Source organism: Balaenoptera musculus, chromosome 2, assembly GCF_009873245.2.
Source record: "Balaenoptera musculus isolate JJ_BM4_2016_0621 chromosome 2, mBalMus1.pri.v3, whole genome shotgun sequence".
NCBI lineage: Eukaryota > Metazoa > Chordata > Mammalia > Artiodactyla > Balaenopteridae > Balaenoptera > Balaenoptera musculus.
This window is the reverse complement of record NC_045786.1, coordinates 89227379-89246652: the sequence shown is the minus strand read 5'-3', so window position 1 is coordinate 89246652 and position 19274 is coordinate 89227379. Positions and strand designations below refer to the sequence as shown.

The 19274-nt window shown below is 39.3% G+C and overlaps 1 protein-coding gene across 6 annotated transcripts in view; it reads right to left on the bottom strand.

The window, feature by feature from the left end:
- TP53BP1 (tumor protein p53 binding protein 1) overlaps positions 1-19274 on the bottom strand; it is a 70649-nt gene that overhangs the window by 24043 nt on the left and 27332 nt on the right. For 3 of the 6 annotated variants that reach the window (XM_036844211.1, XM_036844215.1, XM_036844212.1), the window contains exons 13-17: positions 12046-12165; positions 11071-11274; positions 7792-7849; positions 5852-5944; positions 129-609 (exon numbers count right to left, since the gene is read on the bottom strand). In XM_036844211.1, the coding sequence (XP_036700106.1) occupies positions 129-609; positions 5852-5944; positions 7792-7849; positions 11071-11274; positions 12046-12165 (956 nt within the window). The remainder of the gene's footprint in view (positions 1-128; positions 610-5851; positions 5945-7791; positions 7850-11070; positions 11275-12045; positions 12166-19274) is intronic. The other 3 variants (XM_036844216.1, XM_036844213.1, XM_036844217.1) reach the window with 3 other exon arrangements.

Below are 19274 nucleotides of genomic sequence, written 5' to 3'. Positions count from 1 at the left end.
TGCTTTAACCACTGGTCTGTATAAAACTGTTAAGAATTATCATTAAGTAGAAGTACCACAACTTAAATTCTCTGGGAATCCAGAAAGTTGAAAACAGGGCCCCTGAGGTACCCTATATGTTCTCTCACCTGGCTATGGAGTGACTCTGTATCATCCCCAGGAGCACTGACTGGCTTCTCACCACTCCCCCTCTCAGTCTGAACTGTGGCATCTTGTTTTCCAGAGTTCTGGTCCACTGTACTGGTCCCTTGTTCACACACATTCTTTACAGTCTGAGTTGCTGCTGAAACAGTTTCGGGGACCCACAGGGAATGCTCTATGGTCTGGATTCCTATGTTATTTTGGCTGGGCCTTTCAATCAAGGCTTCACTAGATTTTCCCTGACTGGCATTCTGTCCTTCTTCCTGGCCTTCTGGCATGTCTGTCTCCATCGCTTCCCCTTGAGGACTGGATGGCTCCTGTGTGGCCACCTCCTGGGAGGCAGGAGAAGCAGGGTCTTTGACAGGACTACTGGGCTTCACAGGCTGTTGACTCTGCCTGGTCCTTTCGTCACCTTCTAATTTTCCCTTCTCTTCATCTTGAGTACTTGGAAAATGGAGCAAGTTCCCCCTGAAAATCAAGCACATAAAGAAACCATGTCAAAAAAAAAAGAAACCATATCAAGTAAGCAAGTGTATGTGTGAGAGTGTGTGTGTGTGTGTGTGTGTGTGTGTGTGTGTCAAGGGGGAACCATAATTTGGCACTCTGAGATATGTGGGGAAGGGTGAAAATGAGGTGACCGAGTATATGACCTCACAAGATTTCTCATCATAATTTCACTCCTGTGAAAAAATAACGGTACACAGGACTATTCCACCATGATGGTAAAATAGCCATAAAATTTCTTCTCTCCATTAGCTATGAACTCTGAAAACTGACACAGGAAAATAAGGTAAACAAAAGATGCAAAACCATTATTGAAGTCATAGACAGTGAAGGCAACTTAGGGATCTACTTCAAAACAGATCAACTAGGTCAAGATGTCTCATTTGGCTTTATTAATGGTTCTAATATTCCTTAAATGACTCCTAGCATTCTAGATACTGTTCATTACGCCCCTTGACTAATAATTTTAGGAAAAGAAACCCAATCTGTAAAGGAAAGAGTTGTAGGTGAGATTCTAGCTTTGCTAGCTATATTGACATTATCTACAACTAACCATTTCAGAATGACTTGGTTCCTCACAGTTCAAGATATTTCTTTTCATTAGTCTTCCCATTTGGCTATCAGTGATTTATTCATATATCCCACAAGCATTTGATGCATGTCTCCTACAAACCAGATAACGTGAAGCCCTGAGGTGCCTAAGAGCTTTCTTAAATGCTCTCAACAATACACCAGAATAAATAGGCCGATTAACTCCAGGTGAGCAGGTTACACAGAAACTTGACATTCACATCTTATTCATCTCCATACTTAAAACACTTAACACGGGGTTTAATATAAAGTAAGTGCTTAATAAATTTACTTTCAACAAAAGAATGTTCTCTCAATCAATTAACTGCAAAAACCTACTTTCAGATTAACTAATTGTATAACTGTGTTCATCATATAGAAAATGCCCATAACTTCTAACTTGTTAGTAAACCGTAAGTTCAATGCATCACTGTACTATAAAAAACAACATACTAATGCATTTTTAGGTTGCGTTAAATATATAACAACCAGGGCTTCCCTGGTGGCGCAGTGGTTGAGAATCTGCCTGCTAATGCAGGGGACACGGGTTCGAGCCCTGGTCTGGGAAGATCCCACATGCCGCGGAGCAACTAGGCCCGTGAGCCACAACTACTGAGCCTGCGCGCCTGGAGCCTGTGCTCCACAACGGGAGAGGCCGCGACAGTGAGAGGCCCGCGCACCGCGATGAAGAGTGGCCCCCGCTCGCCGCAACTGGAGAAAGCCCTCGCACAGAAACGAAGACCCAACACAGCCCAAAATAAATAAATAAATAAATAAATTTATTTAAAAAAAAAGATTTACAGACATCTTTAAAAAAAAAATATATATATATATAACAACCAAAATAAAGATAAAAAGAATCCATTCTGAACTGACCATGGAAAAACATCTGGAATGTTTCAGGTCATCATATTTTACAAAGCATAAACTGAGATATACCCAGAAGATAACATCCAGGACGATAAAGGGTCTAGAAACTATGTCACATGCTGCTGTGTTTGGCCAGAGAAAGATGGAGCCATCTAGACAGAAAAAGCTGTCTCCAACTTGGGAGGATCTCTCACCCTTAGAAGCTGAACTAACCTGGGTAGACAGAAAAAAGAAGCATGAAGAACTCTTTAGGGCTTGCTCTGCTCTGGATCTTGGAGAAGAAAGAGAAAAGGAGAAGTCTCTGAGGTTTCTATCTTGTGTAGCTCAGTTTACCAAAACAGGAGATCAAAGTGGGATTTAGAAAAGAGTTCTAGCCAAAGAGAGCCTGGTATACATTTGGTTGTTAGAGCTTGTGTCTTCTCTGTCAGGAACCTCAACTGAATGAGGATATATTGTCCAGTGAAGAATAGGTAAGAATAAGATCACCAGAAGACAGATGAATAACACCTATCTGGTTTATAAGTGATCATACATATAAATTACTTAGCACAGTGCTAGATACACAGCAGATGCTCAATTAATATTAGCTGCATAAGACAAAGTATGAACTGAATACCCATGTTTGAATCTCTAAGACATCTAACATATCAACACCTGAGCAATAATGAAAGTGAGCCAAAAGCTAGAAGGGACAAGACTTGATTAACCATTTCAAGAATTCAATTACCATTGTTCCCCACACTTTAAATAAGCCTAGACATTTTACCTCAGAAGCTATTTATTTAGTGTAGAACTTCCAAATAGAGTTTTACTTCTAAAACAAAGCTTTATTTTTGACTTTTTAATTCTTAATTGACAAATATTAGGCTGCTTTTTTCTCCCAAACTGTTAATTGGAACAACTCCAATCTCTCTAAAGACTAAAGGTATCTCATTGCAACATCAGAAATATTCAGCAGATTCCTGTCAAATATCAGAATTTTGGTATCTATCTTTCTTGGGTTAGCATCAGTCAAATAAGTAAATGATGTTCAAATCACAGTCAAAAAAAAAAAAAAATCACAGTCACTTCCCTCCAAGAAAGATCTATCATAAAGATGTGGTATATTAATCTCCCAAGAAAAAAATAAAGAAGGAATCTTCAGTACCAGAAAAGAGACAGAAGAAATTCAATAATTGTAAGAAGGACCACACGTCTCTTTCTTCATTAGTTCCAGCTACACAATTCTACTCTGGTCACTATATATGTCAGATTTAGAAACTGATGCAAAGAAAGCAAATTTTAGCAGGGAAAGCCTGGGTAAAATTAATCCAAAGTGAAACATGGAAGAAAAAACCTCCATATTTAACAAACTTCTAACCATTCTGTTTTGAGTGTAGGTCTGTCTGTGGAGGAACTGGAATCAAAACCAGCTGCAGGGCTTCCCTGGTGGCACAGTGGTTAAAAATCTGCCTGCCAATGTAGGGGACATGGGTTCAATCCCTGATCCGGGAAGATCCCACATGCTGTGGAGCAACTAAGCCCATGCGCCACAACTACCGAGCCGGCGTTCTAGAGCCCACGAGCCACAAATACTGAAGCCCATGCGCCTAGAGCCCGTGCTCTGCAACAAGAGAAGCCACTGCAGTGAGAAGCCCGCGCACCACAACGAAGACCCAACGCAGCCAAAAATAAAAAATAAATAAATAAATAAAAAACAACAGCTGGATTCTCAGGCCCTTGTTCTCAGGCCCTTGTTCTACCTTGAACAAAAATCACCAGCATCCTAGTCTCTCTATTTTAAAACAGTCTCTAGTGGGAAGCAGCCGCATAGCACAGGGAGATCACCTCGGTGCTTTGTGACCACCTAGAGGGGTGGGATAGGGAGGGTGGGAGGGAGGGAGACGCAAGAGGGAAGAGATTTGGGGACATATGTATATGTATAACTGATTCACTTTGTTATAAAGCAGAAACTAACACACCATTGTAAAGCAATTATACTCCAATAAAGGTGTTTAAAAAAAAACAAACAGGGGCTTCCCTGGTGGTGCAGTGGTTGAGAGTCTGCCTGCCAATGCGGGGGACAGGGGTTCGTGCCCTGGTTTGGGAGGATCCCGCATGCCGCGGAGCAACTGGGCCCGTGAGCCACAACTGCTGAGCCTGCGCGTCTGAAGCCTGTGCTCCTCAACGGGAGAGGCCGCGATAGTGAGAGGCCCGCGCACCGCGATGAAGAGTGGTCCCTGCTTGCCGCAGCTGGAGAAAGCCCTCGCACAGAAACGAAGACCCAACACAGCCAAAAATAAATAAATAAATAAATAAATAATTTAAAAAAAAAAACAAAAAAAAACAAACAGTCTCTATTTTAAAATAGGAAGGCAATACCATGCGATCAATAAATTTCCTAATTGCTGGGTCAACACCATACCATTTTTGGAATAAAACAAGGTGGCATTTCGCCTAACAAGCTTCCTGATACAACAGAGGATATCATCTGGGCTATCTGATTCCCAAGAATACCAACAAGTTCACATTTAATCATCAGAACGTCCAATAAAAGCACTGACATGTTTCTCCTAAATATTTCTATCAATAAGGAACACAGAAATTATGTTGCAGGGAATTCCCTGGCAGTCCCGTGGTTAGGACTCTGCACTCTCATTGCCGAGGGCGTGGGTTCAATCCCTAGTTGGGGAACTAAGACCCCGCAAGCCATGGCGCAGCCAAAAAAAAAAAGAAATTATGTTGCAAATAACACTATTAGGAATATACCTGTTGACAAAACATTATTATATTCCCTAATTACAAAATCATTGAATTCTAGAGATAAAAGATTCCACTTCATAATGAAAATACAAACTTATTCCATTGCCATTACTTATTTCCCTATACTAAATGTAAGAACCACATATTCCAAACAAGATACTTTTCTAATAGAGAAGAAATACTTTGTAATTCAAAAAATTCTTTCCCCCTTCAGAGCTGTTCTAAGAGATGAAGGAGTAAAGAAATTACAGGAAATTTTTAATTCCATCGAGTCTGACAAACTTTAAATTTGAGATGTTGAACATCTGTCTCAGTTTTGCCGTATGGGAAATTAAAGAGAAATAAAAAGTCTGTTAAAAGTAAACATTTTTGGGACTTCCCTGGTGGCGCAGTGGTTGAGAATCTGCCTGCCAGCGCAGGGGACACAGGTTCGAGCCCTGGTCTGGGAAGATCCCACATGCCACAGAGCAACTAAGCCTGTGTGCCACAACTACTGAGCCTGTGCTCTACAGTCCACGAGCCACAACTACTGAAGCCCACGCACGTAGAGCCCAGTGCTCTGCAACAAGAGAAGCCACCGCAGTGAGAAGCCTGTGCACAGCAATGAAGAGCAGGCCCCGCTCACCGCAACTAGAGAAAGCCCACGCGCAGCAACGAAGAAGACCTGACGCAGCCAAAAATAAATAAATAAATAAATTTATTTTTTTTAAAAAAAGTAAACATTTTCAAACTAAGTAAAAGGAAACAATCTTAGAAATACAGAATGATATATTTTCATAAGTTTATGAAGACTGAATAATTTTAAATTGATAGAATTGGCAGATAAAGACAAAAATCTATATCTATAAAATATTTAATAAAATTTCTGACATCTTATTTATAAATCCACCTAGAATATGTCACAGTCCCTCAGATAAAAGAGTAAGCTCAAGTTCACAAAACAGTAGCAGTATATTCCAGATTTTGCTACCAACCGTTTTGTGAATCAATATAGCCCAAAAGATGCTATGAAAATAATGCTTGCCTGATGGGTACAGAGGGGGAATCCTGACTTCGAGCCTCATCCTCTCGCTGGGCTTCACAGACACAGCTAAACGCAGACATGGTCTTCTGGGGACTAAAACACAAATTAAAGCAATATACTGTGTTAGTTTTGAAAGGAAAAGTACCTCTGGAAATTATCCTTTTAGGCACAGAGAGAATAAAATCCTTTCTCTGAATCTGAAAAATCTGAACACCGAATATTTGATGACATTAAGGAATCAATGTCAATTTTAAAAGCATGATAGTAGTACTGTGGTTAAGTCCAAAATAAAGACTTCTTATCTTTTAGAGACAGCATTGAAATATTTACAGATAAAATGATATAATGCTAGAATTAGCTTAAAAATAATCCAGTGGAGAGGAGAGTGCTGGAAGTATTTATAAATGAATCAAGACTAGTCATAAGTTGGTAATTTTTTGACACTGGGTGATGAATATATGGTAGTTCATTATACTGTTCTCTTTACTTTTGTATATGCTTGAAACCTTCAATAACGAAATGTGTGAGAGAGAAATAAGATGGCAGCAAGTAATCTGAACAGTGCCCAGTTACAGACAACACTTAAAAAAAGTGGTACTGCTTCACCTAAATGCAGAGGAAGCAGTGATCATTTAAACTATTCTACAGAGCTTACTTTAAATATTTTCTTATGGTGAACCCAATGGTAAAGTAAATAGTCAAAGATTCTTAAAATCTAGATTCTCATATATAAAATTTGCTTCACAGCAATACCAGTGAATCTCATTCCATGATCCACCAATCCAACCCTCTGCCTCAAGTTTTTTCCCTATTTTTCCATCCCTACATTCCACCCAAAGGGTCCAGGAATCTTCAGCAGCACATTCTGTTCTCTCTTAACAAGCACATGTACAGACTAATAACAAGTTGTGTCGGGTACACAATTCTGTTAAACCCAAAGAGATTTCTTCAACACATCATTAAAGAGTCTTCAACTGAATAAGGATTCAAAGGTACTTATCTTTCAGATTAAATATGCAAAAACCCAGAAAACAATTAATCTCTCTAGACACAGCTTGGCACAAATCAAAGGATTCAGATGGGTCAGAAACTTCCAACTAAGGATCAGATTTAGTCCACAGACAAGCAGGACATTTTATTTTTAAAATTCCTGATTTCTCTTTAAAAATTTAAAGATTTGGCAACAGTAGGTGTGCATGGTAATGATCGGCTGGAAATGAACAAGGGCTACTACCCCCCCCCCTTTTAAATGGGACACACGTTCAGCTGGCCATCATCGTCAACATTTCACGCTCTTGCACCTAGCCTGCTTTACTTACTTATAGTACCTGTCTAGCCTGATTTTAGCCTGTTTATATTTCAACAACCACTGGTAGTATTTTCATACTGGATGACTCACGCCAGAAACCAATGAAACAATTCTATTCTCACGGCCACCAGATGGCAAAGCTTACCACCAGAGCCTCAGGATGGGGTCATACTCATCCTCAAAGCATTACAGCATTCATGACAAAGCAAAAATAACACTTCAAGACTGTAGCTAATTTGGCAGGCAGAAGAGAAAATGGCCTGAGGTTATGGGTGGCGTGGGAGCAGAGCAGACCGTAAAAGGAAAAAGGTCTATGGCTATCTCTTGTTAACCCTGTTTCCTCACCAATAGCAAAAACAATCTCAATCTCACCCACAGAAAAAGAAAAAAGGGCACTCCCACATGAACAAAAGGGAGAAAGGGAAACACCATTAAATATCTTATTCTAAGTATAGCAAAAGCTTTATCAAAGTATTAATAAGAAAGCCTAGGGTTACATTCAACACATTGCTAAATCCTTTATGCTGAAGTTTCATTTTAAGTTTTTTGCCTCTCTTGATAAATTATCTTCCCCTCATTACCAGTGGCTTTGTATATTAAACTCCTCTAAATAGCAACCAGCTCTGGTTACCTGGCAACAGCCTCAGCAACAGCAGTAGATCCATTTTTTCTTTCACCAGTTGCTGGCTCTGAATAAAAACAAAAGCAAGGAAAGAAAGGAAAGAGAAACAGAACTCAGTATCAAACCTTAAAACCTTCTCTTAAAAACCTGCTCAACCCCAATGATACTCTAAAATAATGCTTGGATTTCAGAAGCTTCTGAAGGCCTCCTTTCACTATGACATAAAAAAATAATAATAAAAATGAAAAATAAAAACCTGCTTTACTAGTATTTGCAACAAATAATAAAAAGGAAATGGGTAAGAATAATAAGTGAACATGAAAAGACTTATCATTTAATGATATGTCTTTCTCACTTCTACCGATTTTCTTTCAAACTTCCTACAGAAGACTAATCAGTTTCTCCAGAAATACAATATAATGAATTACTAAGCAGTAACATTTAAAAATGAAAATGAAACTTCTGAATCTCAATTCATCTCTTCTCATACAAGTAAAAAAATCATGCAGTAAAAAAACACAAAATTAATAAACAAAAAAATTTTAATTTAAAAATTTCAAAACAAATTTAAAAGAAAAAAACTTCTAAAAGTTTATAAATCTGAAACTAACACGACATTGTAAATCAACTACACTTCAATAAAATTTTTTTAAAAAGGAAAAACTTTAATAAAATCAATTATGTAGAAAAATGTCTCAGTTCATGCACAAATTTTAAATAGTGTACAGTTTTAAAAGAACCCATACATAGAAGGTACTCAAGTTCTTCCCAAAGTGCTTTTGGGATAGATATTTGAAACATAAAACACATTTTCAAGAAAGAATCTGTAGCAAAAATTAAAGGTCATACTGAAAAGAATCCCATAGTCTTAAAGCAATGTCACTAATGCCAAGGGATTAAAATTTGTTCATTTACAATTCATTCCAGCCTTAGAGAAAATAACAAATATTTTTAAACATTTCTAAAATAAGTCATAACCCAATATAATCTGAATAGTCCATCAAGGAGGCAGCTGAAGTTTGGTGGTTAGAGCACTTGCTCTGATACAGAAACCTGGCTCAGGCCCTGGCTCTAGCACTTAGCTGTCCAACCTGGGGGTAAACTTCATCTTCTGAGTCAGTTTCCTCATCTATAAAATAGGGATAAAAAAGGACCAACACGGGAATTCCCTGGCAGTCCAGGTGGTTAAGACTCTGCATTGCACTTTCACTGCTGTGGGCCCGGGGTTCAATCCCTGGTCTGGGAACTAAGATCCCACAAGCTGCAAGACCAACCCTCATAGGTTTGTTGTGAGGATAAAATGAGGAAAACTGTGGGTATGGTGGCTGATTATCAGGAAAGGTAGGAAAATTTACCAATATGGTCATCTTTAACATTTAGCTCCATTTAAGGTCTTCCCAATTGTAATTTCAAATCTAAAGATTCAAAGCTACCATGTACTCTCTCTTGATAAGCCCTACTTGATTTCAGAGAAGATGACAATAAGGATGGAAACATGTAATACTTCATTTCTACTGAGGTTCTAATTTTCAAATCAATAAGCACTGAGAAACAGAATAGCACTATAATTCAGAACCAGACTTCTGGTTCTTGGAACTACTTTGGATTCAGGCTACTTTATTTACTAGCTGTGTGACTCTAGGAAACATGCCCAACCTCTCTGTGCCTCAGTTTCCTTAGCTGTAAAATGAGAATAACAATAGGATCTACTTTACAGGTTTGTTATGAGATTTTATGAGCTGCACATGTATGGAATATATGCCTGGCATATAGTAAGAACTCAAAATATATTAGCTAAAATTTCTTTTCTTTGGTCTCAGAGAATGAGAAATCCTTATTCAAGTCCACTCACTCTATCTGTGGTCTTTGAAAGCTCCCCTTCCATCTCTCTCTCAGGGGTCTCATTTTTAACCCATCTCTCTTTTGGAGATTTCCTTTCAATCTATAAACCTGCTCAGGTATCCCTCAGCCTAAAAATGAAAGAAAAAAAAAAACAACTCCTTCAGTCCTGTATTTCTCTCTAACTTGCCGTATTTTTTCTTCCTTTCTCACATAAACTTCGCAAAAGTAGAATACATTTGCTGCCTCTTCTCCTCCCCTTCACTCCTCAATTACCTTCAGTATAGCTCCTACCCAAACCACTACACTGAAATAGTTCTTGCTAGAGTCACCAAACGGATCCTAATTGCCAAGTCCAGTGTACATTTTCAGATATATCTTACTAGACCTCACTTCTGCATATGACATTGTTGTCTTCTTTTAACTCTCCTTCCCTTAGGCTTCCATGGCGTTATACTCTCCTAGTCCTCTTCTCGGAATATTCCTTTGCAATCTCCTTTATAAAACTCCTTCCTCTTCTAACGCCATTAAACCACTTTTACAAACTACCTAATGGAAGAATTATAAGCTTTAGAGTCAGATGGATCTGATTCACACTCCAGCTCCACCTCTTAACCAATTAATATTCTCAGGTTTAAAACCTCTCTTAGTCTCAGTTTTCTCATCAACAAAATGGAAATAAGGATATCTACTTCAGAGTGCTATCATGAAAACAAAATGTAGATGTAAAGTCATTCTATATTTTTTCCTCTCTCTTGCTTCCATATTTAACTGGTCCCAAGGTCCTCTCTATTCTACTATTCATCTCTCAAATTCACCCCCTCATCTCCATCCCCACTACTAATGACCCCACTTCCTGGTTAAAGACTGCATTTGCCAGGCAGCAGAATAGAAAATGGGCAAGGAAAGGAATGATGAACAAAGGCACAAATTTTTCAAACCTTCAGCTGATCCTTTAAAGAAAGCAAATCTGATCATATTACTCCCTTGCCTAAAATTCTTCAGCTGTTCAGCATGATGTAAAAAGTCTTTCACAATCTAGTCCCGACTTTGCAGCCATTCCCTCGTACCTTCTCTGTATTCTAGCCATACCAAACAACTGGCAATTAATGTGAGAAATAGCTAACATAAACCTACAATGTGAATCCACAATCCTAAATTTTCTACCCACTTCTGAACTCCTTCTGATTATGAAAACCAATTAGTTTATATAGACACAAGTTTAATACAGAGATACAAGCAATACCACAGAGGTTACAAAACGGAACATCTGCAGTAACATTAACAGTGACTAGCCGAAAACAAAGAATTAAATTCATGAGAATAAGACTTTACAAATACATTTATAATTATAAAAGTATCATTATTAAAACTAGAAGAAAGATAATTAATACTTCCAGAAGATCTGGAGCTACTAGTTACCCAAGATTAACACAAAATAAAACTTACTTTCCAGACTAAACTGCAAAGACTCTTCACTCGCCTCAGTCTCAGGACTGACCAATTTCATTCTCAGACACAATTGATCACCCATTTCTGGGGCCGTCCCAGAATCTCCTTTTTCATTCCCAAGCATGGGGTCGTTGGTCTCCACCATGCTTTCAGACATGACATCACTGGTTGCTATGGTGCTTTCGGGATAGTTGCTAATACCTGAAAGAAGGGAGGCAGGGGGAAGGAAGGAAGAAAGAACACTAAAATACAAATATGAAAAATAACAATTCAAGGTCATCAATTTGCCTGTTTGGCTCCATAGCTCTGCAGGATTGAAGAGGATTCCTAGGATAGATCCTGTCACAAGTATCAACAACTACGCACTAGTATTGACACCTGGTCTTAAGAAGAGCAACAGGATTCAGTTCCACTTCTGCATCTGGACAAAGGATGCTGCATGAGCCCTCAGCCAACCCACATCTGCCAGCATCAAGCATAGGTAGCAGGAGACTCCAGACGGCATGATTGTTACCTCCCAGCACTGACTAGAGAAAACAAATAGGTTAATGTAGAAGACTACCAGCTGCTTCAGGGAAGGAGGATCTAAATTTTCTTCCCCTGTCAAGCAGCAGACTGATTAGCCAAGGTCCTGAATAAATAGTACTTCTACACTACCTGCTGTCTCTTCCTCATACAACAGCTCTATATCATTGCTTAGCACTCAGAGTCTATGGCCTTGCAAGTAATAGAATAAAATCTTTATAAATAGTCTTTCTTCCTTCCTTCCATCCTTTCTTTCCTTCCTCTCATCACTGCTCAACATCTCTTGGGAGTAAACGCATGGAATCAGACACCACAACCTTATTCTTCCTAAGACAAAAATCAATCTTATCAGGCAGGCCCAACTCCTCAGATATAAAAGAATCACTGGCATAAAGGATGATATCTCAGAAATTCTGCTTTAAACATCATTACATTTTAATCACTCACCAATAGGAGTACTGTGTCTCTTGGGCTCCAATTTTAGGTGCCCAATAAGAGGTGGAGTTGCACCAGTCAATGGTGGAATAATATCACCTTCTTTAGGCAAAGTAAAATGAAATGGAGTTTCTGGAGAAAACAAAACAAAACAATGATAAACAAAAAGGAAACCAAAACAGAAGTATAAAAAAAGCAAAAGTGAGGAAAACGGCAAGAAATATCTCAATTATTCTTTTCCTTTGCTCCCAAATTCTGCCTCATTCCCAAGCCCCCTCACCAGGCCTCTCAACCAATTTCCTACTATTTTCTCTGTTCTCTGTACAACCATCAACAGGACTGACACAAAGTAGACAACCAGGGGCCAGGCAAACAGAGGAAGCCCAAAAGTTTGGAGGCCTGAGGAACATGGGGTCAAAAGGAACAGAGAAACATCTGAGCCCCAAGACAGTAAGTACATATGGGGATACTCAGTTATACAAAGTTGGATAGTTTCAAATCTAGATGTTTTAATTTTGTGTAATGCTAACCCAAGGAGTTAATTTATAAGCTTTAGCAATCTGTAGGATTCTCTATGTTAAAATCTGACGTTAATACTTAAAATTTACAATCTACTCAAAGAGGTGACAAAGGATTTCATGGGCTAAAGCAGGGGTCCCCAACCACCGGGCTGCTAGGAACCGGGCCGCACAGCAGGAGGTGAGCGGCGGGTGAGCGATCGAGGCTTCATCTGCCGCTCCCCATCGCCTGCATTACCGCCTGAACCATCCCCCCGCCTTCCGCCCCACCCCCGACCCCATCTGTGGAAAAACTGTCTTCCACGAAACTGGTCCCTGGTGCCAAAAAGGCTGGGGACCGCTGGGCTAAAGGACTTCAAAATACTCATTGGTTCTAACAGAAACCTTTGGGTTTCACAGTTCAGCAGTACTGACCAGCATTTCACTCCAGGCCATAGCGGTAGCGTTCATATCTAAATCTCTGTGCAATGGTAAATCTCACATACATGAGCATCCCCACTGTACACATTTTGGTTAGTCATTATTAAATTAAACATTTGTCAAGAGACAAAACTTTACTTTTTAACTAGGTCTCAGTTCCAATTTCTAATCAGAATTAGCAAATTGCCAAAATCACATTTTCTGATTTCCTAATTATCTCTTTTAATAAAACGACTAAGTTTGGGAGAATAAAAGAATTACGCCAGATTGCTGTTCTTAAACCTGACATATGAAAATTTGTACTTACTTTCCTGGAATGGCTCAAAATAACTATAATCTGGCATACCAGTCACTATTCCTTGTGAAAACAGTTTGTCTAATGTGCTTCCCAACATCACCAAGCAATTCTCCAATTCCCAGCAGACACTTAGCGGGTGTCCTACGAAGTTAACTCAATTCTGACACTATCTACCCAGAGGTAGCATCAGATCCCACAAGTTAAAGGCTCAGTCCCACAAGACTGCCCTCACTTAAGACATCAGTCGAAGTCCGGGCTGTTACGTGTGCTTCTAATCAACTGGCTCTACACTGCAGGTTCCCATGACACTTTCCTCATATTCCATTAATTAGCTAGAGCTACTTATAGTACTCAGAGAAACATTTACTTACGTTTACCAGTTTATTATAAAGGACACAGGTGAACAGCTAGATGAAGAGGTACATAGGGTGAGGTCCGGAGGGTTCTGATAGCAGGAACTTCTGTCTCCCGTAGAACTGGGATTAGATACCCTTCTGGCTCATTTATCAACCAGGAAACATCAAATTTTGTTGTTCAAGAGTTTTTATAGAGCTTTAATCTCCACCCCTCCCCACGGAGGAGGTGGGTGGGTGGGGCCAAAAGTTCCAACCCTCTAATCACTTTGTCTTTCTGGTGAACAGCCCCATCCCTGAGGCTATGTAGGGAAGATCCCACCCTAAATCACCTCAATAGCATTACTCAGGTGTGACAGAAAGGGCTTAAGCTATTCCTATGGCTTAGGAAATTACAAGGGTTTTAGGAGCTCAGTGCCAGGAACTGGATGAAAACCAAATATATTTCTTATTATACCACATTTTTCTTCTTTCATCTCTTCCCATTCCACTTCCACCCTTTATTATCTTTAATATCAAGCACACCTTGATATTTTTTCTTCAAAATCACAAAACAACAACAAAAAACATCTCTTACATTTACATGAAAGAAAATGAATTAGCAACTTGAAGGGATGAAAAGAGAAAATGAACGGACTTTAGAAATAAAGGATGAAAAGGACACATGCGCTGCTAAAGAAACTGTGAAAAGCAGAAGTGGAGAATCTCAACGTCATTATCTAAATGGCAAAGAATTCCACCATAGTTATAGCAAGAAGAAATGGGTTGGTAGGTAAGCATTCATTCTCTGGCAACTCCTTAAAAAGCAAGTCCTTTAAGTTAATAAAGAACTTAAAAAATATACAGAAACTAAAAAAAAAAAAAAAAAAAAAACCACCTCACAAAGCATCATACGTTCTAAAGATATATTTTACAGAATTTTCATTCCTGGAACAACCACCTATTCTGCTCTCTTGACAGGAACCGTCCCTCACATTATGATCGACCATTCAGACTTCTGAAAATCTGTATAAAATCTCTAAGTACATCCTTCTACATGACAAACCATAACACGCAAATGTAATATGCAAGCATTAACTACAGAAGATTATTTATGAAAAGTTATCTTAGCACCAGTGATCTAACACATCACTAAAACCTAATGGAAAATTGGCTCTTAGACAGGCAGCAATGCCACTACCCTTATCTGGTCTTCAATGCCTCATTCCTGGATTATTACAACAGCCTATCAATTACTTTGTCTGCCTGAAGTCTCCCCCTTTCCCCAACCCACAATTCTTTCTGTATAGCAACCAAAGCAACCTTCCTGTAAAACATGACTTAGATAGACAACAGTATTTAGATGTAATGAAATTATAAAAATCTTCAATAATATAGAATATTAGGTCATTCAGACAGTTCTTTACCATAACTCAACAGAAACAGAGAAACTATATCATACAGTTTTATAGTAGGAAAAAGCATAGACTTGGGAATCAGGAGACCTAAGTTCTAGTTCCACTTCAATCATTAACTAGCCACATGACTTTAGGAAGAAGAGACTGAACCCAATACCGCTAACCTCCTTTAAAGCTCTAACATTTCTCATTCTGAAGAGGAAAACACAAATTCATGAATATAAAGCCTAATGAACAGGGGGAATTTTGAGATTAAAAAAAGTACTACTAATAATCACTCCTAAACAAGAAGTATAAACTAGGATTGTTCCAGGAACACTGAAGGGCATGATCACACCCATACCTGGTCCAAAACTTCAAGGTTTTCACTAGAATATAAATTCCTAACTCTTCAGTGAGCATTCAATTAACTAGTAGTAGTCATTCTACTCTTTCTTTAATTATTCATGTTATAAAGCCTCTATTCAATGTCTTCCAAATTCTTTCCTATTTCTCTGCTTTTGTTCACTCATCTGAAAGACACATTAAACCTAGCCAAATTATTGCCAAATCACCACCAAATCTTGCAAAATAATATTCCGTCTTTTTAAATTTACTGGAATTTTCCACATATTTAATTCTTTCTCTAACATTTAACACGCCTACATTATTTTTTTTTAATTTTTTTAAAATTTATTTATTTATTTATTTATTTTTGGCTGTCTTCGCTTTTGTGCGAGGGCCTTCTCTAGTTGTGGCGAGTGGGGGCCACGGTTCATCGCGGTGCGTGGGCCTCTCTTGTTGCGGAGCACAAGCTCCAGACGCGCAGGCTCAGTAGTTATGGCTCATGGGCCTAGTTGCTCCGCAGCATGTGGGATCTTCCCAGACCAGGGCTCGAACCCGTGTCCCCTGCATTGGCAGGCAGACTCTCAACCACTGCGCCACCAGGGAAGCCCCGCCTACATTGTTTAAATTACCAAGTCCCTTCTTGCTTTCCCAGATTATCATGGGCCATCCTGTTGTACGCCAACATACCAACCCATGAAGAAAGACATGAATGAACAAAAGGAAACTTAACACCAATTGTCAAACCATCTGAGTGGAGAGTTTGTCCTTATTACCAAGGACTTTTAGTGAATTCATTAGTCCATGTTTAAAACCCTCAATGCCAGGAAGGTCTCTCTTACTTCTAACTTTGTTACAGTCTTAAAGCCCTTTTTTTCTTCTTTTGTTCTCAAGAGAACTGGTCAGTTCTTAGAATTGATTAAAAGCTATCTAATTAAAAATATGAGGGACTTCCCTGAGAGCGCAGTGGTTAGAAATCCGCCTGCCAATGCAGGGGACACGGGTTTGATCCCTGGTCCGGGAAGATCCCACAGGTGAGGAGCAGCTGAGCCCGTGCACCACAACTACTGAGCCTGCGCACCCTAGAGCCCGCGTGTCACAACTACTGAGCCTGCGTGCTGCAACTACTGAAGCCCGCGCGCCTAGAGCCCATGCTCCACAAGAGAAGCCACCACAATGAGAAGCCTGCGCACCGCAACGAAGAGTAGCCCCGGCTCGCCACAACTAGAGAAAGCCCACGTGCAGCAACGAAGACCCAACACAGCCAAAAATAAAAAATAAATAAAATAAAGACTTATTGAACTTGCTACGGTTTTTCACATCATCAAGCCACCACAAATTTATTCTATATTGAATAAGGATGGGCTTTGTGGATGAAGAATGTTACCTGCCAGATCAGTAAACAAAGGATGTTGTGGCCATCAAACCATCAGCCACTACAGCTGCCCAACAACGGCAAGCCCTGAAGGAACTCAGGATGGAGACAAACAGGCTGCCCACCACCAGGCCATCAGCCACTGCAGCTGCCCCAAACAGTGCACCCTGAGGGGATTCAGGATGGCAAAGAACAGGATACTGGCCCTAGATAGTTACAGTGCATATCAATGGAATGATTTCAATGAGCTCAGACTATTGCATCTTCCTATACTTAGAAAAGAGCTAAATTCATCTTCAGATGTCTGGTTTTCTTTAATTAACAATCATCTTTTGCTGTTTCAACTACCTGGTTTTTGTTGCAAAAACTCCTCTATATCCTGGCTCCTCCCTTACCTCTTGGGAGCAGTTCCTCAGAGCTATCTGAGAGGCTGACTCCCAGGCTTAAGTCCTCAGTTTTGTCCCCTGAATAAAACATAATTCTCAACTTCTATTTTTTTTAATATATATTTATTTATTTATTTGGCTGCGCTGGGTCTTAGTTGCAGCATGCAGGATCTTTTAGTGGTGGCATGCGAACCCTTAGTTGCAGCATGTGGGATCTAGTTCCCTGACCAGGGATCGAACCCAGGCCCCCTGCATTGGGAGCATGGAGTCTCAGCCACTGGACCACCAGGGAAGTCCCCAGTTCTCAATTTCTAGGTTGTGCATTTTTTTTTTCAGTTGACAGTTTCCAAGTACCATCTTTCTAAATTTGCTTTTCTCAAATTTCAAGAGGAGGTCTCCACAGACAGATGTCTGAAAAGGCCTCCAAACTATTAACAGTGACAAGTTATCTATGAATGGAAGCATTTAGAGTGATTCTCTCCTTTTTTCCCTCCACTCCCTCTCACCCCTTTCCTGTATCATTTGAACATTTTTCATAATTAGTCTCTCTAAACGTTTAGCAACCAAACAAGTATATTTTAAGCATAGAGTAATTTCCTTCTGTTCTAGCAACGCTTTTCTGAATGATTTATTTTACTTTAGACTAATTCTCTAATAGTCCAACTACTGCTTTTAGTTGTTTGCTCAAGAACTAAAATCTTGAAGTAAGCAGAAAATAACTTACTAGTATTCTCAATAATTTAAATATTAGTAAGAAAAGTTTTACTATGGCAGTGTCTATTACAAAAAAGAGTTGGCCTTGCCAATTAATAGTGTAAACAAGAATTCATGGAAAATACTATTAACATAATGGAACTAATAGTAATAAAACCAATGTTTTAGAAGCTTCTTTTATATATAAGTGCTAAGATAATTTAAAAGTACTCCTAAGTAACCGTATTAAAACAATTTACAGGCCCTGATACTTTCTCAGCCTAAGTCAATAACAGCATTTAGATACAATGAAATTATAAAAATATTCAGTAATATAGAATATTAGGTCATTCAGATATAATTTACCATAACTCATCAGAATCAGAGAAACTATATCATACAGTTTTATAGGAGGAAAAAGCATAGACTTGGGAATCAGGAGACCTAGGTTCTAGTTCCACTTCAAACATTAACTAGTCACATGATTTTAGGAAGAGACTGAACCCAATACCGGCTAACCTCCTTTTCAGCTCTAACATTTCTCATTCTGAAGAGGAAAAAGAATATTCATGAATATAAAGCCTAATGAACAGGGGCAATTTTGATATTAAAAAAAGTACTACTAATAATCACTCCTAAACAAGACGTATAAACTGGACTGTTCCAGGAACGCCCATACTAATAGCTATGGTGTTACCTAAATACTGTTTCTCATTTCCATATCCTTAGAAGCTTGTTTTCTTAAGTCTGTATTTTGTTTTTACTCTTTTGTTTTTGGAGTTTGCTTTGTTTATTTGTTTATTTATTGATTGATATATGGCTGCATTGGGTCTTTGCTGCCATGCACGGGCTTTCTCTAGTTGCGGCGAATGAGGCCTACTCTTTATTGCGGTGTGTGGGCTTCCCATTGCCATGGCTTCTCTTGTTGCAGAGCATGGGCTCTAGGCGCACGGGCTTCAGTAGTTGTGGCTCGCAGGCTCTAGAGCGCAGGCTCAGTAGTTGTGGCACACAGGCTTAGTTGTTCTGCAGCATGTGGGATCTTCCTGGACCAGGGCTCAAACCCATGTCCCCTGCATTGGCAGGCAGATTCTTAACCACTGCACCACCAGGGAAGTCCCTGTTTTGTTTTTAAATTATACTAACTTTGGACATTCAGAAAGTTTGAATTCTTTTCAGCTAATGTCATACATGACATTCTAGAAATATTTCAGAAAGTAATCTATATTCTCATTCTTGACTTTATAAAATAAAGAACACAAGCTAGCACCTTTCCCAGTTTAAGGTTTAAGATGTATGTATGTTGAACCAAATTTAGAAAGTCTACTTAATGCCCATAAGGAAGAAACAATCCAGAGTTTTGAATATGATTTAACTGTGTAAGGTAATCAAGAAAGATCCCTGGGCTTCCCTGGTGGCGCAGTGGTTGAGAGTCTGCCTGCCAATGCAGGGCACACGGGTTCGAGCCCTGGTCTGGGAA